Source organism: Fukomys damarensis, unplaced genomic scaffold (genome assembly GCF_012274545.1).
Source record: "Fukomys damarensis isolate Sample0158 unplaced genomic scaffold, DMR_v1.0_HiC HiC_scaffold_12, whole genome shotgun sequence".
NCBI classification, from domain to species: domain Eukaryota; kingdom Metazoa; phylum Chordata; class Mammalia; order Rodentia; family Bathyergidae; genus Fukomys; species Fukomys damarensis.
The window spans coordinates 43,330,965-43,352,610 of NW_022900924.1; the positions used below are offsets into that span (position 1 = coordinate 43,330,965).

The window sequence follows — 21,646 nt, forward strand, 5'->3', positions numbered from 1 at the left end:
TGAGTCTTGTCAGAAAGATTTAACCAAAAATATCTTTTTTTGAACTTGTCCTTTGAAATTTCAAGTGAAAAATCTATATCAGTTTCGCATGTTATCCATTTTACTTCTATATAGATACCAAGATATACATATATGTCTTATCCACATTTACATTTATTATCTGTAAAGCAAGAATGGAAAATCACTCCATGAAAGCAGTGAATAGTCATTACAACAACAACAACAACAACAACAAAAACAAAAAAAAAAAACCCCAAAACTCAACTGGGCCAGGCACAGTGGCACATACCTGTGTTTTCAGCACTTAGGAGGCCAAGGAAGAAAGAGTACTTTTTTGGTTTTGGTACCAGGAATAGAACTTGGGACCTTACACTTGCGAGGCAGGTGGCAGAACCACTGAGATAAATCCCTTGCCCAAGAGGAGTATGTCTGACCTTAGCCTGGGCAACTTAGCAAGACCCTGTCTCAAAAATTATGAAGGCCTTGGGTTCAATTCCCTGTACTGCAAAACAACACAAGCAAAAAACTGAACCATACCTTAACATCTTATATAAAAATTAATTTAAAAAGGACCATAGATTCAAGATTTAAGACTTTTTAAAGAAAAAGATAAAATCTTGGGTCAGGGCAAGATTTCTTAGGACACAAAAGTTGACCAATTGGATTACATCAAAACTTTATACTTTGCTGTTATTATGATACTATCATAATAATGAATAACCCAGCAACAAACAGGCTGAATATCTGCAAACCATACATCCAAACGGATTCTAATTAGAATATAAAGAACTCTTAAAACTCAAAAACAAGGAGATAATTCAATTACAAAATAGGGCCAGGTGTATAGATTTAATCTCAGGTAACTGGGAATGAAAGAAACACTCTGGGGTATTCTGTTTTTGTTTTAATTCTTTCAAAAAGAACACTACCCCTTAAGGTTTTTCCTCAAATAGGTGCTTTACCCTCTACAAAAGCTAAGGAACTGTTATCACCATATCAACCAGACTGCCAAAGTCCTGTGCTCTAAAACGCAAATAGCAATTACAACCAATGTGAGACTGCTGTATCTCTGAAGGTCTACTGACAGCTAATCATGATACCAATTGTAAATGAGGTTTACCTAATAATAGTATATTACAGAAGTATACTCTGAGCCAGAGAATAAAGGCCCTGAAGCTATAAAACCAGTATATTCTTGGGAAATTATCTCAGAAAGTTGTTCCAGCAAAACAGCACTTTCACCACAGCTTCCCCGAGGAAATGGATCCTCCAAGGCCCTGATCCACATTTTATGTTTATTTCTCAATGACCATCTTAGTCATATGCCTGTACCCTAGCTGTAAAACACACTGGGAACATGAGTCTGATGACTTCAACGAGAAGACAGAATCCTTATGTGGGATATTATGGAGACTTCATCTTAACATCAGACATTTGATACAAGATGTATACATACAATTTCACATATTTCCATCACCACTTCTTACTCATACTTACTGATCGGGCACATTTTTTGGGAGGACTGCTAGAAAGTCCATCCAGTTGCCCATGTTCACCGAGAAATCCTGTCACTTGGTCCAAGAAAGAAGATACATCTAACTGGTGCCACTCTACTAGCTTCTGACCTAAAGATTAAAAATCAGGATATATAAATAAAATAAAAATCAGTACTTTTTCTGAACATTCTCATTCTTTTTGCAGACACATAGTTAAAATTTACTATGAACACATAACCCCATACCTACCTTACATTACACTGTGTCTTCATAACCTAGACTGTATAGATTATAACACAGACAGATTCCCACCAATCATGACAGGATAAGTATCTTATCTGCTGATATCGCTTATTGCCATTTTGGAGGAAGACATTCCAACAAAAAAAATAACTAAGTAAAATACAATCAATTATTAATAAAACCACACAGGGTGCAGTGATGTATGCCTGTAATCTCAGCTACTTGAAAGGCTGAGGCAGGAAGAGTACAAGTTTTAGGCTGCCTAGGTAACAGAGCAAGGTTTTTCAAAATTCATATTCCCAGAACTGCTTCAGAAAGTGGCAAGAATGATGAAATAGTGCGCTCAAAGAGAGTGGAAGGATTGTGAGGGGACTTCATGGGAATGTGCTCTTTACTCCAATAAATTTCTTAAAAGTTTACACATTAATTGTATTGTTTGATCTTTTGTTACCAAAAAAGATTCCCTTGGGCTGGGGATTTAGCCCAGCGGTTTCATCACTGCCTGCCTTGCAAGCACAAGTCCGAGTTAGATCCCTGGTACAAAAAAAAAAAAGCCAGGCGTGGTGGTGCAGCCTGTAATCCCAGCACTCAGAAGGCTGAGGCAGGAGGATCACTGTGAGTTCAACACCAGCCTGGGCTACATAGTGAGTTCCAGGTCAGTCTCAACTACATAGTGAGACCCTGTTTAAAAAAAACCAAAAAAACCAAAAAAAAACAAAAAACAAACAAACAAAAAAACCAAAAACCAAAAAAGAGTCCCTCAATATATATATATATATGTGGGTATTTAACCCATAAAGGGCATGAACAAGAAAACATCAACTAAACTATTGCAATTCTGAAACCAAAAATTAAAAGATCAATTATTTAGGTAATTGAAAAAAAAATGATAGGGTACAAGGCTGTAAACTGATATAAATCTTACCTGTTCGTGGGTCCAAGATGGAGACATAGGGAAAGTCCCCTAGCTTATAAAACTGTATGTATCTCTGACCTTCCTCACTGTCATGATAAACCTGTTAAATCATTGATATATATAAAAAAAAGTCAGCCTCCAAAAAAGTGACCAAATATAACCTTGTTATACACCAACAGCAATTAATTTCCAAATGCCCCTTATGTGCAAGGCATGATCTAGATAGTGAACATTTAAATTCTTTAAATTTTATAAAATATATTCCAATAAAAGACACAATGCGATTAGTCTCCCTCACAAATCCTGTTAGGACCAGGGATTTAGCTCAGTGGTCCCACCACCTCCACCACCTGCTTTGCAAGAGCAGGATCCTGAGTTAGATCCCCGGTACCAGACCAGAAAAAAAAAAAAAGGGGGGCCCGGGGATTTAGCTCAGTGGTGGCACACCTGCCTCCCAAGTGCAAGGTTCTGAGTTCAATCCCCAGTACCAAAAAAAAGAAAAAAGAAGAAAAAAAAAAATCCTTCCCCTTGCTTCAAGAACACATTTGTCCCATCATTCTTGTCACTTTCTGAAGCAGTTCTGGAAGTCCTCTTTCTTAAGTGTCTTTATGAGCTATAATAAAAAATACAGTTAATGCTGCTGCTGACTGCCACTCAATGGGATGGCAGGCTCATAAAAATATAATGCTGCATCCTTACTCATCTTATTCACCACATCTGATACTGTGCAACTTCTGGATCTTCCCCAAAGTCAATGGTTTGAAATGATTCAGGACATTGAGGCCAGTATTTAACTGAAGACACTCAGGAAAGAAAAGACTTCCACAACTGCTTCAGAAAATGGCACGGGCTGGGAATTTAGCTCAGTGATGCCACTGCCTGCCTCCCAAACATAAGATCATGATGAGTTTGATCCCCGGTACCAAAAAAAAAAAAAAAAAAAAGTGGCGTGAATGATGGGACAGTGTGTTCAAAGTGAGGGGAAGTATTCTAAGGGAGGTTCATGGCAATGTGTTCTTTATTGCAATAAATTTCTTAAAAGTTTACACATTAAGCCGGGCATGATGACACACGCCTGTAATCCCAGCACTCAGGAGGCTGAGGCAGGAGGATTGCTGTGAATTTGAGACCAGCCTGGGCTACACAGTGAGTTCCAGGTCAGTCTCAACTACATAGTGACACCCTGTCTCAAAAAACCAAAAAAGAAAAAAAAAAAGTTGACATCATATTGTTTGACCATTCTTTACGTTCATGTTAGGGTCTTACTCACATTACAGAAAAATGAAGGTAATATGGTATGGAGTCCCTCAACTTCCTGCCTGAAGATCCTTCTGGAAACTTACCATAAATGTATAAATCTAGTCCTGCTCCTTTCCAAGTTCAGAAGAGGCACTGCTTTGCCTGTTCAAGTATCTGTCTACCTATGTCATTCCTAACTCCCAACATAAATGTATCTCTCAAAATATATCAAAGATTATAAGCTTCGGAGCATCTCATAATGCTAAACAAAGAGATAATAGTCACAGAATGAAGGGCTGGGGATATAGCTCCGTGGTTCTGTTGCCTGCCTTGCAAGCGCAAGGTTCTGAGTTCAATCTCCGGTACAAAAAAAAAAAAAAAAAAAAAAAAATAAAAATCAAGGAATAAAAGGAATTTTGCCATTATAAACAATCATATTGCATTCAGAGGGCTATAAAACATGAACAGGCAAATTAATAACAATAGTGTTTTTTGCAACAGAAAAAATGATTCTTTCAAAAGTTATTTCCTGTAACTCTTCAAAATTTAAGAATGGGAGCAAGATCATCTAATCTTAGCTCAATAATATATAAATTATAACTAGAGCCAGGAAAACTAAGTTGTGTATCCAATGACATAAAGTTAAGCTAAAATTCAAATCTTAGTACCTGTACTGTAACCAAATGGTAGCCACTAATCACACTGGCTACTGAAGCACCTGAAAAGGTCCTGAACAAATCGAGAAGTATAAAATACACCTCTATAGCTTGAATGTTTAATACCAAAAATAAAGTAAGAACAAAGCATCTTATGAATATTTTTATACTAGTTACATAACAATTTAAACAAAAACATTTATTTAAATAAAATATATTAAAAGTTAACTTCATCAATTTCTTTTGAACTTGTTAAACCTGGCTGGCTATTAGAAAATTTTACATTATCCAGCCAGTTTGTATTTCTGTTGAGCAGTACAGTTAGCTAGCTAGTAATTTACTCTATCAAGACACTTCTGGATTCCAAGTCAAGTGCTCACCATTACACCATGGAACCCGCAAGACACTCCTGGGACACGAGTGTCATACAGTTTCTATGGCACGCTTGTTTCTCCCTCCTTCCTTTGGGAGTTCTTCATTGCTGCTTTCTCCCTTTCCTTTACTAATTTCAGCCACTGTAGGTGGTTTATATGTCATAGTTTAACTCAGTTTTTCCAGTTTTTAAATTTCTCTCCCCCCAAATCCCATACTACAATAATAAAATATTACAAAAAAATTTCAGTTATCTCTCTTTACCTGCCAGAAAATGAAATGTTCTCGGATAATGTTTTTCACAGCTTCATTGCTCCATACATCACGGTTGAGGCACTGGCATGCAAAGTCTTGCACATTTTGAATATTTATCATCAGCCACTTATTCTGCATCTGGCCACACTCTTTGGCCTGTAAGAATAAAGTTATACAGCATTTACTCAAAATTGTTTCTACTGAGATAGATATGATGCAGAAGCACAGAAGTCAATGCCTGTAATCTCACGATGCTGAGGCAGAAGGACTGCAATGTTGAAGCCAGCCTGAGCAAGTCAGTGAAACCTGGTCTCAAAAGACCAGCAGTGTAGTTCAGTGGTACAGCTTTTGCCCAGCATGCAGGCATGCATGAGGTCCTACGTTCAATCCCCAGTACCCTCTCCTCCAAAACACCAATCTCTACTTGGTCACTGATAATGTTTCAGAATTAAGAAGTTATCCTTTCCATTTAAATACCGAGCTTTTTCTCAAGTATGACATCTAGAGTTTCCAGCACTCACACATCATTATTCCTATTTCAAGCATTTCAAAAAAAAAATTTTTTTTTGAGATAGGGTCTCATGATGTAGTACTAGTACTCATGGCAATCCTCTTTTTTTTGGTACCAGAGATCGAACTTGAGACCTTGTACTTGTGAGGTAAGAAGGAGCACCACTGAGCTAAATCCCTGGCCCTGGCAATCCTCTCTTTAATCCACTGATGTTATAATGGCTCAATTTTTGATGTATATTTAAACACATTGCAGGAAGAGCTTTCACATACTTAAGAACAAAAACTCACTAACTCTTTTCCAATCCTAATTAACCAATACACCTTTTCCTTTTTAATGGATGTAACTAGTATGCATGTAGTACTGTAAGCTGCTTTATTTGCTTCAACATATCTTTCTTTAACATTCCAAATATCATGTCTATTTCAATTATTAGGCATACGCTTATTTATTTGTTTGTTTGTTTGTTTTTTGGAGACAGGGTCTCACTATGCAGTTGAGACTGACCTGGAACTCACTGTGTAGCCCAGGCTGGTCTCGAACTCACAGTGATCCTCCTGCCTCAGCCTACCGAGGGCTGGGATTACAGGCGTGCACCACCACGCCGGGCAGTCATACACTATTTTGTAGAATCCCACTAAACGTTTTATTTTATTTGAGACAGGATCTCACTATGTACTCCAGGCTGACCTTGAACTCACATATAGCTCAGGCTGGGCTCAAAACTCAATCTTCCGGCCTCAGCCTCAGGAGTGCTGGGATTACAGGTATGCACCACCATGTCTGGTGATTACACCCTGGACATTTTAATAAAAGATGCTGAGCATTGTTTCTCTGAAAGTTTTTCTAGATTTGAAAAAATAGGATCAAATAATGGTTGGGAATGATCTCATATGGCTCATTAACGTACAGCAACACATCCATCAGGAGCGTGCATTTCTTGCCTCTCATTTCCACATCACAAAGATCTATGAAATATTGCTGAATGTGAAAAGAATGGCAGAAAAGCAAATAGTATTTGAAATCTGCACAGGAACAATGATTTAAAAGCCACAGTTTTTAATTAGTCCTGCAACAATATTTTTTTCTCATCAGTTTAGAATGGAGAACTCTTTAAGAATCAATTACTTCTGTATAATAATAATAATAGAAGAAAAGACATAATTCTGGAGATACTAGGAAATGTAAGACTAATTCTCTTACAGATTCCACAGGTGAAAACTGATATTAGAAACAGAAATATCATGGTATTAAGCCAGGAAGTGTATTCCACTGGTCAGAGTTTTGTTTTGTTTTTTTGAGATAAGGTGCCACTATATATATATGGGCAAGCCTGGCCTTGAACTTGTGATCTTGCTGCCTCAGCCTCCTATGTGCTAGGATTCCAGGCCTATGCACCAGGACCAGTTTCAAAGGCTATTTTTATTTTTTGGATTTTTGAGACAAGAGCTCACTTCATAGTGCAGGCTGGCCTTCAACTATGTAGCCCAGGTTGGTTTTCTTGCCTCAGCCTTCTGAGTGCTGGGATTATAGGCATGCACCATGATGCCTAGCTTAGGACATAGATCTAATGGTGGTAATGAATAATGAAACTGTTCTATCTGAAGAAAATGTATTCAAGAATGAGGAAAGCATACATCCTAGACAGATCAGAAAACATATATCCCTGCAACAGTCTAAATTTACATAAGTTTGCCCTAACTGCAATACTGACAAGAAAAAAAATGTGTAAGACTGAAAGAAGTCCAGAGTTTTAAAATGATGGAAAATCATATCCATTTTTTTTTATTCATTAAGTATACTGGTACATTTTAGGTACACACTATGATGACATTATATATCTTTTTACACGATATATCTTTTTTGTTTTTGTACCAGGGATTGAACTCAGGACCTTGCACTTGTGAGGCAGGTGCGATACCACTGAGACAAATCCCCGGCCCTACATGCTGTCTTGGTTCTTACTTTTTTCCCCATTCCCCAGCCCTCCCTTCAACCCCTCCACCTCTCCCTATTTACAAAGACTCTGTTTCTGCTTTTCCCTTTCTTCTATTTACTCCTTTCCCTTCTTTCCTTTCCCCTACCCCTCCCACTTCCCCTTTCCCTTTGGACCTTTTCCCCCATTTCACATTATCTAATAAAACATCCTGATCTCCATTTACACTTTCAGTTTCCTACAGCAGAAAAACTATTCAGTATTTACATGTGTGTCCTATATATCTCACTTAAGAGTATCAGCTCAAGGGCCAGGATTTAGCTCAGTGGTGCCACTGACTGCCTCGCAGTGCAAGGTTCCGAGTTCGATCTCCGGTACCAAAAAAAAACAAGGGGGGGAATCTCCTCAACGTGCATCCATTCAGCTATAACTGTCTCTAGTTCCTCATTCTTTATGGCTGAGTAGTGCTCCATTCTATAAAAAATTTTTTTTTCTTTAGCCAGTCACCAGCTGATGGACAGCTTGGCCCTTTCCAAGTTTTAGCTATCACAAACTGTGCCACTATAAACATGGGTGCACATGTATCGCTGTGGTCTGATTCTTTTCATTCTTTGGGGAAGATACCCACCATGGGAATAGCTGGGTCAAATGGGACCTGTAGTCCTAGATTTTGAGGTATCTCCATACTGATTTCCAAAGTGGTTGTAGCGTCTGCACTCCTATCCACACTGGAGAAGAGTTCCTTTCCCCCACAACCCTGACAGCATTTGTTATGAAATCAACCAATAACATAACCACTGTTCTTGATATTTGAGATTCATGCCTTCCTTAATTCAGATTTACTCATTCAATAAATAATCACAAAGTACTTACCATGTTTAGTTACAAAAACAAAAACTCATGCTCCCATGAAGCTTACACTGGGAACTTTACATTAGCAAAACAAATTTGGAGATTGTGCTAACCACATTGGAAATACTGCTGACAAATGATCACTAGCAGGGTCCAAAATTGACATGATTTTCAGAAAATGTAACAGCATTTGGAAGGAAAAAAAGATAGTCTTGAGTAAGTTTAGACACCTAATGTATAGCGTGAGGACGACAGCTAAATACTGAGTGTATATTTTAGATGTTCTCATCACAGAGGATAAGGAGACAGGTTACTTTGCATGGCTAATCATCTGTGTGTATAAAAACATCAGGTTGTACACCTATGCAATTAAAAAAGAAACAAGAGACTCTTACACAACCTCAGGAAGTCTACTAACTACGGGAACCAAAGTCTGCAGGTGGGAGTGGTTATGGACAAGGAGCAGCCTTCCCTGTTGAAATCTGTTCAGGGACAGTGAACCTTTCAGAGCTTTCAATTGTAACAGGCTGCCGAGTGCCACAGGTTTGCTACCACTGTGTTAGGTTGTTCTGAACCAACATTCAAAGCCAACATAGGAAGACCAAGGGCAAAAGAGTGGGAAGATAAACATCTCTCTCCCAGAACCAAGTAGATCAGGGAAGCATGAAAAATAAAAGAACTAGAGAAAAAATGTTTTAACAAACATAAATAAAACGAAATGTAACTGGGCGTGGTGGTGCACACCTGTAATCCCAGCACTCAGGAGGCTGAGGCAGGAGGTCTGAGTTCAAGACCAGCCTGGGCTACATAGTGAGTTCCAGGTCAGTCTCAACTGACCCTGTCTCAAAAAAAATAAATAAATAAATAAATAAAAGAAGCTAAATGTAAGCTATGTAGACAGTTCTCTGCATTCTCATATTCAACCAACCTCAAATACAAAATACTCAGAAAAAACATTCCAGGATGTTCCCACTGCAAATTTTGAATTTGTCACCTAGTGACCCTCACACCGACTTTATGCTAACGAGGTGGTTCAAAGCGTACCTACAGTCACTGCCTGCAGCACCTGCGGCTGGAGCACTGCTCACTTCCGTGTCATCCACACACTACGCAGCTAGGCCTATGACTCTCGGCTCCCTACCAAACACTAAGTACACATTTTCTTGTCATGCCCTGAGCAATACAGTGTAGCGCAGCATTCACCTTTATTAAGTATTGCAAGTAATCTCTAAATACAGGAGGGTATGTACATATTTTATAGAAATGCTACATCATTTTATATTTCGGACTTGAGCATATAAGGATTGTGGCATTGAAAGCAGAGTCATGGAGCCCGTCCTCTGCATATCCAGAGGGACAACTGTATAGAAAGTTTTACCAGAACTTAAAAATTTATTCAGTGATTAAATAGGCTCTTCACATTTTCAGCTAAATACTTTTGATATTTTTGCTTCACTTTATTCAGCTAATTTTTTTTCTTTTTTGGCACCAGGGATCAAACTCAGGACATTGCACTTGCAAGTCAGGTGCGGTGCCACTGAGCTAAATCCTGGCCCTCAGCTGATTTTTTTTAATAGTAAGTACTTTTAAAGTATTTTTAGTAAATTAGGGCTACAGGCACATGTAACTGAATATCAACTTTTTTTTTTTTTTTTTTGAGACAGGGTCTCACTATGTAGTTGGGACTGACCTGGAACTCACTATGAAGCCCAGGCTGGTCTCGAACCCACAGCGATCCTCCTGCCTCAGCCTCCCAAGTGCTGGGATTATAGGCGTGTGGCACCATCATGTCCAGCTAACTGAATATCAACTTCAAAAGTATTCATTTCTTCTAATGAAATAAGATATGTTATGGAAATTGTTCTGATTCTTTATAAAGTATATTCCAAATTATACTATTCTACTATTTAACAAAGATTTCATGAAGGCCAATTTACCTGTCAAAAACTGTTCTAGATACTGTTACTTTCCTAACAGTAAATAAAATCCTTGTGTTCACAGAACTGACAGACTGGCTAGGAAAGAAGAAAACTTGAGAAATATTCCTTTGTCCAGGTGAGACTATTTATTCTAAGCACTCTGCCCACCTTGGTAGTATAAACACGTATCCAGCTCTTCCCAATATCACTGCTCTATCTGCATCTCCCCTGGACTTTCCCCCTTACACCATACAGGTTTCTGCTCAAATCTTATCTGCCCCAATCTTTTTATCTAAAAAGTCTCCTTTTCTCACAATCACAAACATAAGTGAAACAGATGAACTCAACCTTGCTTTCAATTTGCCTGTAAGAAACAGAACAGTCCTCACTCTCCTCCCGTACTGTATTTTCTTTCCCCCAACAATTACAGTAATGTGAAATATCTTACCATATACATGCATACAAAAACACATAGATGACACATGGTCTCGTTTTTTGGGTGGGTTACTGGGGATCAAATTTGGGTCCTTGCGCTTGCAAGGCAGGCGGCAGAACCACTGAGCCAAATCCCTGGCCCTACATGGTCTGGTTTTTTTATTACATTTGTTTACAGTCTGTTTCTCTTACAAGACCAGTGATGGCAACCCAAAACCCACTTATTTATCACAAAGTGCCAACATTGCAATTAAACCTGAATATTGAGGTTTTAATTTAGAAAAAACACCTCAAACATTAAATTGTTTTGTCTTAAAAGAAAAATAACGTGTGCCCTAAGTTCACTACCACTGTAAACTCTGTAATGGCAAGGACTTGGTATAATTTGCTTACCACCTTGGCAAAAGCTGTTTATAGGTACCAAACGGCCCTTCTCCCTTTCTCACTCTGAAAATCTCCAATTTTATCTAAGCATTTGGTATCTGAGTATCCACTGCAGTTAAGGGTGGCCATGTTGCCACATTCTACAGATGTGATGCAAGCAAAAGTATTAGGTACAACTTACTGGGCAAAGGTAACCCTGCTCAGTCCCTTTCTCCTCCATGCTAACTGGCCACCTTAGATAACAGACAAAGGTAAGCAAGACTTATGCTGACAGAACAAGACAGAAATAAGCCCTCACCTCTAATAACTACACGAGTTAGATCATCCTAACAGCCTAAGCTTTCATCTTATTTAAGCTACTATTCTTTTCCTGGTCTCTTTCCCTTGCAGTCCAACAGTATTCATAATACCAACACCTAGAACAAGATCTTGCAACAGAAGGCCTCAACAGATATTCACTGAATGAACAAGTCTTTCCTGTGATTAGCACAAGCCAGCAGAATCCCTGAACTTACCCATCTCTAGCTACACTAGTTTCTAAAAATATTAAGCTGGAGCTCAAATTTATGACTGACATGGGAACCAAATATCTAGGCCTTTCCTGAGCAGGCACTGTCCCTCCAATTTTTAACATCCACCTCTCTAAACTTCAATGCCTTAATTTTGCATATCACTTCCTTAATTTCTATAAAATAGATATACCATGATTATAATGAAATGCCTACTTTTTCTGGGAATGTTTACATGGTGTAAATACTTGTAAATGATTATATTTACTAGTATTAAGTGAAAACAATTAGATTGTTTTTTGGGTTTTTTTGTCTTTGTTTTTTGAGACAGGGTCTCACTATGTAGTTGAGACTGACCTGGAACTCACTATGTAGCCCAGGCTGGTCTCAAACTCACAGCGATCCTCCTGCCTCAGCCTTCCAAGTGCTGGGATTACAGGTGTGCGCCACTACGTCTGGCAAAGCAATTAGATTGTTGCAGGCAATACAGATGATGAAATATAAAGTAAAAAAGGTGATATAATTTAAAATTCAAAAGACAGTACAAAATAAATTCACATTTTTCCTCAATCAACAAAAAGCAACTGCCTTTTATTATCCAAAGTGACCAAATCAAATCAAGTTCAAGACTTACTGCATTAACTGTAGGGCAATTCCGAAGTTAAAAGCAGAACATAGGGCCTGGGATTTAGCTCAGTCCGCTGCCTGCCTTGCAAGCACAAAGACCTAAGTTCGATCCCCGGTACCAAAAAAATAAATTAAAAATTAAAAAATAAAAACAGAAAACATGCCAAACCAACCCACATCCAAATTCTGGCTGTTTCAACCAGAACGCTAGGTAGGACAGGCAGCTTCCATGTTAATACCACAGGAGAAAGATGGAAAAACTATGGAGACATCTAACATGACATCTCCAGCTGATGCACGAAGGCCAAGAAGTCCCTCAACCCTATGCTTACTGTATAGAAAAATAACCCTTTGGTCAAACACCAACATTCTACTTCTCTGTCCCACAACCACACATGGGCCGGGGACATAGCTCAGTGGCCCAGCACCCCTGGCAAGCATGACGTTCTAAGTTTTATCCCAAGTCCCCCACAAAAACAACAACAATAACAACAAAAAAATACCAAATATTTTCAGGTTTTACAATTCAGAAAACTAAAGTCAAAGGGCAAGTTTCAAGATTAATTCATTATCCCAAATATATTTGTACTAGTGTATGTCAATGGACATTTTTTTAAAAAATCAGAATTTCTTTTCAAGTAAGTAGCTGACACAATTTTTAGTTATTCTTTGGCCTACTATATACATACATATAAAACCTGAAATTCAAGTAGTTTCTGTCATTTTAAGTTACTTAAGTAATAGTTCTGTGGAAATATTCTGATTTAAAAGAGAATTAACATGCTAACACAAAAGCAACATATAATTCAGCACATAAAAGCAAATTTTTTGAACACCTTCAAGGAATATCTAAAATTCTCAATTCAATTATTTAATGAATGTTGCCTTCCTATTAAATGCCAGCAACCATGGCCTAAGGATTAGCAAAATAAAAAGAAATGCATTCCCTTTGCTTTCATTAAGCTTACAACTTAACAATTAAATAAATCTCCTCTGGAAAGCTTTTCTTTGGGGCTGGCCAAGATAAAACCAAGATGAGCCAGGTGTGGGGCACACACCTGTAATCCCAGCACTTGGGAGACTGAGGCAGGATAATCACTGTGAGTTAAAGGCCAGTCTGAGCCATGTTGTGAGTACAAGGTCAGCTTGAAATCCACAGTTAGACCCTGTCTCAAAAAAGCAAAATCCAGAACCAAGGGAAAATGCATTCTGCCACTTCAGAGACTTCTTTTTCCCCCCCAAACACACTAGGAGACCCACAGAAATATCCCCCCCCCCGCTTTTTTGTTTTTTTGAGACAGGGTCCCACATGTAGTTGAGACTGACCTGGAACTCACTATGTAGCCTAGGCTGGTCTCGAACCCACAGTGATCCTCCTGCCTCAGTCTCCCGAATGCTGGGATTACAGGTGTGCGCCCCCACACCCGGCAATTTCCCCTTATTAACAGATATGTTCAAGACTTGCAACACATGCCTGAAATTGTAAATACCATATCCTTCATATACTACTTTTTTCCCTGTACTTAAACAAATTTAAAAATCCCCTCTGACTTAACTAAGCACTTAACACACCATGGCAATAATCTTTGCAGTCTGAGCACAACAACAAAACTAGTGCATTTTTTTTCTCAGTACCAAGTACTGAACCCAGGATATAGCACTGGGCTACATTCCCAGCCTTATTTATTTATTTATTTTAATTTTGAGACAAGTTCTAAGTTGTTCAGGCTGGACTCAAACGTGTGATCTTTCTGTCTGAATCTCCCAAAGTGCTGGGATCACAGGTGTGCAGCACCACACCCAGCAAGAATTTCTTTGTCTCTCTTCACAATTTCATAGATGATTCGTTTTGACCATAGATCTTAGCAACCTCAGCACACAACTTTTTTTTGCTTTCCTTGTTGAGAACTTTCACCTTTTCACTTAAAGGAAACACTTGATGGCTTCACTTTGGTACATCTGAACCACCTGCATCACTACTGTTAAGCTTGGGGGCCCCTATTAAATAAAGTAACAGTTGCTTCAACAGACACTTTAACATTGCAAAAGTCTATTTGGTAATGAAGATGGCACCGCATGACTGGTGGGTAGGTGATGTCACCATGTGAAGACACTGCCATGGGCAGGACAGCTACTCAACAGTACACATGAACTGTTTATCTCTGGAATTTTCCAACTAATACTTTTAGATCTCAGGTAAATGCAACCATGGAAAGTGAAGCTGCAGGGAAGGCAAAATGACTCTATAGGTAAAAGACACCTATGAATGATTCATAGTTAACAAGCACCGACTCTCAGTAGCAGTCACAAATACATGTTTTAGTCCTAGAATGGCCCCCACAAGCTTCCTGTCTTTAGGGGGTGACTGGATTATGGGGGCTTATAGCTGACTCGCTGAGTGGAGTGGGTGGGCTTAGGCGGAAGGTGGTGGTCACTGTGGTCATGACCTTGAAGGGTACAGATACCATCCTGTCCCTCTGCTTCCCCAACACCAAGCCATGAACAGCTTCTCCTTCTCTGCATGTTGTCCTGTCTTAGAGCCAGAGGAATGTGGATTGAAACATGGGCACAAATAAACCCATTCTCCTTTATGTTGACTGTGTCTGGTACTCAGTCCCAGAAATGAGGAAAATTACTCAAAACAATACATAAAATTTACAAAGATTTTAAAAAAGCTATCAAAATGGCAAAATTCCAAAATGTTACCACACAAAACTAATCAAAAGATTTCATCTAACAAGGGCCAGGGATTTAGCTCAGTCATACATTGCCTGCCTCACAAGTGCAAGGTCCTAAGTTTGAATCCCAGAAAAAAAGAGACAGAATAAATTAAAAATCATATGAATAATCAAAAAAAAAAAAAAGATTTCATCTAACTAGCAATCCCATCCATTACTGTTAAAAATAAAATTATACGGGAGGCTGAGGCAGGAAGATTGCTGGAGTTCAAGACCAGCCTGGGCTACACAGTGAGTTCTAGGTCAGACTCAACTACATAGTAAGACCCTATCTCAAAAAAACCAAACCAAACCAAACCAAACCAAACCAAACCAAACCAAACAAACAAAAAAAATATATTATAGATTGCTGGTAGAAATATAAATCAATGCCAGGCGTGGTGGTGTACATGCATAGTCCCAGGACTCAGAAGGCTGAGGCAGAAAGACTGCTGTGGATTCGAACCAGCCTGGTCTACTTACATGGCAAGATCCTGTCTCAAAAAACAACCAAAAAAATTAAGTATTAATTATGTCATGTAGAAGATGCCAATTCCCTGTATAATGAAAACAATTTTTCTTTCAGTTTTCAGGGATGCAAAAGGATTTACAGATAAGGCACAGACTCTCCAACGACTTACTGTTTCAAAGCTGCCTTTATGCATCAAGTCAATGGGTGGCCGGAATAGATCTGCAAGGGTAGTTAGTTTTTTATCTATTGCTCCGCCATTTCTTAGTTCCTGCTCTTGCCGAACTGCAATAAAAATGGATGACAATTCAATTAGCTATAAAATATAATGAAACCATGAACTGGGCAATAAAAAAAAATATATCAATTGAAAGAATTGCTTCACCTTAAATGCAAAAATCTAATACTGACTCAAAAAAAAAAAAAAAAAAAGGAAAGGGGGTGAGGAGGGAGTCTCTCCACCATAAAAGCAGAAAAATAATTCAATTATGGCAGGGGGTGTAGTCGGTGGGTAAGCGCTTGCTTTGCATTAACAAGATCCTGTTTAATTCTCAGTATAACTTTTTAAAAAAAATCATCTAATCAAAGTAATTTCCTTCACATACTCAAAAACTAATTTCAGTATACATGAAAGTTTTCAGCCTCGTTTATATAGTTCTGAAAGTTATCTTGATTTGTCTGTTGTTTCTAACTACATTCTCAGTCTTTAAAGAGTCTAGCAGTAAAGCCAAGTATTGTGGCTTTTTACTGTAAAAAATATAAATTCCAGGAATAAGTCCAATTAAAATAAATATATAGCCATATAGTACTTCCAGCGCTCTGGAGGCTGACAATTTTCAATCTCAAGCTTGAGATCAGCTTGGGCTACACAGCAAACTAAATAAAACTTTCGCTGGAAGAGCACAGATCCCTTAGTGACCTCGGTCAACTCAGGTTTCCCTTCAGCTTCTCAAAGTTGTAAGACCTATCCATGCCTCTATATAAATCGACTACAAAATCAAGCACAGTCCAAGAGTTTATCATATATTCTCTAAAAACATGAACTGTACTTTCTTTAGGATTCTATTGTTAACTCAGTACTAAATCCTCTAAAAGTATAAAGCCAAGATTCTCCTAACTTAGTCCACAAAAGGTGAATCCCAGGGCCCAGGTAACCCAAGTGGGACTCTGTTAGACTTAATATGGGGGTGTGGACACCTCAATATTGGGGTACAGATTTTGGAATACACATACCCCACGTCTGCTTCTCAACACCTTGGTGTCAGGGCACAGGATAAGAGTTAATTTAGTGTTGGAATGTGGGCACCTCAATACTAGAGGACCCCATATTTTACATTTATTTTTATATTTTCTAAGAATTTTTTTTGTAATTTAAAAATGTTTTTTCTTTTAGGATTTTTGATCAATAATGGCTGCTTTGAGTTGTGTGGCTTTTCCTTCAGTCTCAATATATAACTACTTTCATTAGTCATTCCTTCCATTGATAAGATCCTGGGAAAGTAGTTTATTTGATTAGAGTCAGCCTTAAAATGGTGCCCATTCAGAAGCTGATCACCCTGATAAATTACCAGATTGCTTACATGCTCTCCAGCTCCATTATCATTCCTTTAGAACCAAATAGGTTAGAGTCTGGAACAGTTCAGCTCTGGAGGAGGCAATCACACAGAGACCACAGAATGACTGCCTAATTTCATTTTTTAAATAAGGTGGCCCCTCAAAGGCCTAATATTAATTATTTTTCCCTTTTTATTAGGGAGGAAGGGAAAAAATCCACAGATACCTACTAGTTTCAGTTTGAAAATCTCGGAATCCATCAAATATTGAACGTGCAGGCCGTCGTCTTTTAGGAGCTTTAGGGGAAAAAACAGAATTCGTTAAAAAAATTGAACATTAATTTTGAAACTAATCTAAAAATTTCCTTACTATAAAGTACTTCTTGCTTTAAAATACTCATACAGGGCTGGGGATTTAGCTCAGCGGTTCCACCACCTGCCTCACAAGTGCAAGGTCCCAAGTTCGATCCCTGGTACCAAAAAAACAAAATACAATATTCATACAGAGACAAACATGGTGGCAGATGCCTACCATCCCAGCAGTCAAGAGGCTGAGGCAAGAGAAACGCAAGTTTGAGCCAGCCTGGGTCTTGGGTTCAATCCCCAGTGCCAGAAGGTAGGGGTAGGAAGGCAGAGGTTGATTCAAACCGGTGTCAGGTAAGAAAACAAAACTTTTGTAACACTTTGAAGTCATTTATAAATAATTAATTCAACCAGCTTCAGCACAACCATCTTGTTTTACAAATGAGAAAATCAGAGCTCAGTTAAGAGATGTAACCAAGGCATAAAGTTAAGAATCCAAGTGGTGGTATTAGGAAGAAAGATTTTTTAGGATGACTCCATGTGGGGAATAAAGTAAGACTCATGTTTCAAATATTGGATTCAGTTAGGCTAAGCATCTGAGCAGCCTTTGGTATAATTCTTAAGTAAATTCAAAACCCTAAGATTTAAGGACCATGACTTAGTGAGTGGAAACTCAGTACAAACATCAAAAACAGCATGAGTTTTGGAAGAAAAAAGTGTATGCACAATTACACCGTGGTTCAGGAAAAGAATGAATAGAACCAAGGTCTTCCACTGCATTTGTATAATGTGAAATATCCAATCTCTATTTTACAGGTAAGATTTAGAATGCTATAATCAAAATTTTATCATCCTAGAAAAATGTCATTAAACAAACAAACAAAAAAATGACCATTTTGCGTAGGTGCTGCCTTACAGAAATCCTGGTTGGCACGTAACCAGAACAGTAATAAACGATGACCAGTAGCAGGACAAGACAGGATGTACACTGCCACTGCACGGGGTAATGATTTCTATCAAAGAACTAAGTAAAAACCAAAACAAAAGAAAAATGCAGAACCACATTGAAAACCTCATCTCTGTTGAAAACTTGATACAGTATTATATTCATGTGTCATATCAATATTTATATTAAAGAACCACAGTATCTACAAAACGTGATTAAAACTCATGTTTTCACAAGATCTCAATGATGAATGTAACTGTCCTGTATATCTAAAATGTACCAATAAAAAATAAAACCCATGTTTTAGTTGTGGTGAATTCTTGTAAACTGATTTGTTAAAAAAAATTTAAACTAGCTGGGCATGGTGGCACATGCCTGTAATCCCAGCACCTGGGAGGCTGAGGCAGGAGGATCACCATGAGTTAGAGACCACAGTGGGCTAGCTACACAGTGAGTTCCAGGTCAGTCTCAACTACATAGCGAGACCCTGTCTCAAAAAGCCCAAAAAAATCCAAAACTTCTTTTTCTTCCTTCCCTCCTTTTTCTCTTCCTTCTCTCTTCCCTTTTCTCCCTTTCTTCCTAATTAAAAATAAATGAGGAACCAGGACAGGGTTGCACTCACCTGCAAACCCAACACTTTGGGAGACTAAAGGAAAATGGCAGTTTCAACCCAGCCTGCCAACTTAACAACAAGACTCTGTGTAAAAAATTTAAAAAGTAAAAAGGTAGCTCAGTGTGAAAGCCCTGGGTTCTACCTCCCATACCAGTAATATACATTTTTACTAAAAATTGAGAATTTTTTTTTTTTTTTTGGTCTCGAACTCACAGCAATCCTCCTGCCTCAGCCTCCCGTGTGCTGGGATTACAGGAGTGCGCCACCACGCCCAGCGAGGATTTTTTTTTTCAACCATAGAACTATACAGTACTGTATTTGTAATTATTTCTAGCTGGTGTACTATAGCTTCTCAAAAAAATTTTTTGGGGGGAGTTTTGGGAATTGAACCCAGAGCTACACTGCCAGCCCCCCGCCTCTTTAAGTCACTAAACTGCCTTGGCTGGGTTCAGATTTATGATCCTCCATCCTAACTATACATTCTCATCTACCTCTGTCACTATACCTCAACCTAGAAGTAGACTGACCTAGAACTCACTATGTAGCCCAGGCTTATCTCGAACTCACAGCGATCCTCCTACCTCAGCCTCTGGAGTGCTGGGATTACCGGCATGCGCCACCACACCTGGCTAGAAAGTGTTATTTTAAATGGAACTACGTTGCCTCTGTTCAACAGGAAGATAGCAAAGAATTCATTTCCTATAGTTATATTCACTCAAAGGTCCTGCCTTATCACTAACAATGAAGAAAAGATAAGTTTCCAAAAGCATTGCTCTTCAGCTCCAAAATCTATTCTTAGCATTTATGTGAAAAAATAGGAACAACATTTTATTACATGTGGTGTATTAGCAGCACAATGGCTGGCTAACTTGAAGAGCCCAGAACGCATTATTACGGTTCAACATTCAGGCTTATTACTTCTCCTGAGCTTTATTCATTTCTGAATCTAGACAATACAGTCACTCCCTGCCCCTCATACCTGCAGGTTCCCTGTCCGCAGATCAAACACAGGCAGAAAATTATGAGAAAAACTATTTGTCTTGTCATTCCCTGAAAATGTAGTGATTTACAAATCATTTGTACTGTATAAAGTATTGTAAGTAATCTAGAGATGATGTGAAATATACAGAGGAATGTGCATAGATTATATGTAAACAGTAAGTTTTTTGTTTTGAATTTTTTGGGGAAAGTGTCTCATGTAGTTCAAGCTAGTCTGGAACTCAAGATTCTCTTGCCTCAGCTTCCTGAGTGCTGGTATTACAGATGTGTGCCACCAAATCTGGATCCTACATCATGTTACGTTAGAGTTAAAAACACTTGGAAGTAATGTAGGGAACACAGTCCTGAACCAGTCCCCTATATAAACCCTAAATAAAATTAAGGCAATCCGATGGATACTCGGGAAAAGAGTATTCACACGAGGAGGTAATGTAGGGAACATGGTCCTGAACCAGTCCCCTATACAAACCATACGACAATTATATATTCTTTTATTTCTTGCTACAAGAAACTCCAAAGCTGCCAAGTGAAATGTCTTATAAAAATTCTCAACTAAAATGCTTTTCCAAATAAAAAAAGAACCTAGATATACCATGTAAAGGTGTAAAGGTACAAGTTCTCAATGATGAATGTAACTCTACTGTATACCTAAAATGTACTAATAAACTTAATTGAAAAAAAAACAAAAAAGATACAGGTGGGCTGGGGATTTGGCTCAGTGGTACCGCCACCTGCCTTGCAAACACAGGGTCCTGATGTCAATCCCCAGAACCAAAAAACAGGTTAACAGGTATACCCATGCTTAGAAGCATACACCTACAATTCAACTATTCAAAGAGGTAAGGAAGGAGGATCACAAGTTTGAGACTGAGTGACTTTGTGAGATTCTGTCTCAAAATAAAATTTTAAATAAAAGGCCTGAATGTAACTCACTGGTAGAACTGACTAGCAGAATACTAGTACCCCTGGGTTTAATTCTCAGTAACACAAATGGGGAAGGGGAAAAATATATATGTATATGTGTGTATTTAATTTTTTCTCATCCTTCTCTTACAACTTACTCCTTCCTAGATATTCTGCAAAACTTTATACAGTCTCCATTCTTAATTTTTCAAATAGACTATTTCTCTTTAGTACTGTTCTTTTTTTGTTTGGTTTTTTGAGACAGGGTCTCACTACGTAGTTAAGGCTGACCTAGAACTCACTATGTAGCCCAGGCTGGTCTCGAACTCACTTCGATCCTTCTGCCTCAGCCTCCCGAGTGCTGGGATTACAGGCATGCGCCACCACGCCCGGCCCAGCAATACTGTTCTTAATACATACAATATACATTTCTCTATCTCTGTCTGCCAGATTAAAACTCCAACTTCTTTTTTAATAAACTCATTAGTTCCTAAAATATTTGGCTCACAAAGGTGAAATAAATCTGATTAAACTATTAATTTTCTCTAAAACTGATTAAAGGTCCCAATCTCAACCATCTTCTCTACACACCCAGACTGCTATCACAATTTTTTCTGTAGAACAGGGTTTATTTTCTCCTTTGTTTAAAACAAGAATAGCACTTCCAAATAAAAAATAAGGTATAAAGGGCCGGAGATTTAGCTCAGTGGTTCTGCTGCCTGCCTTGTAAGCACAAGGTCCTGAGTTCAATCCCCAGTACAAAAAAAAAAAAAAAAAAAAAAAAAAAAAAAAA

The 21,646-nt window shown here is 38.4% G+C and overlaps 1 protein-coding gene across 1 annotated transcript in view; it reads right to left on the reverse strand.

Moving 5' to 3' along the window:
- Nucleotides 1-21,646, reverse strand: part of Ubxn7 (UBX domain protein 7) — a 59,935-nt gene that overhangs the window by 8,615 nt on the left and 29,674 nt on the right. The window contains exons 4-8 of the mRNA XM_019207488.1: nucleotides 17,321-17,386; nucleotides 15,709-15,821; nucleotides 5,187-5,333; nucleotides 2,665-2,755; nucleotides 1,498-1,625 (exon numbers count right to left, since the gene is read on the reverse strand). Coding sequence (XP_019063033.1) covers nucleotides 1,498-1,625; nucleotides 2,665-2,755; nucleotides 5,187-5,333; nucleotides 15,709-15,821; nucleotides 17,321-17,386 — 545 coding nt within the window. The remainder of the gene's footprint in view (nucleotides 1-1,497; nucleotides 1,626-2,664; nucleotides 2,756-5,186; nucleotides 5,334-15,708; nucleotides 15,822-17,320; nucleotides 17,387-21,646) is intronic.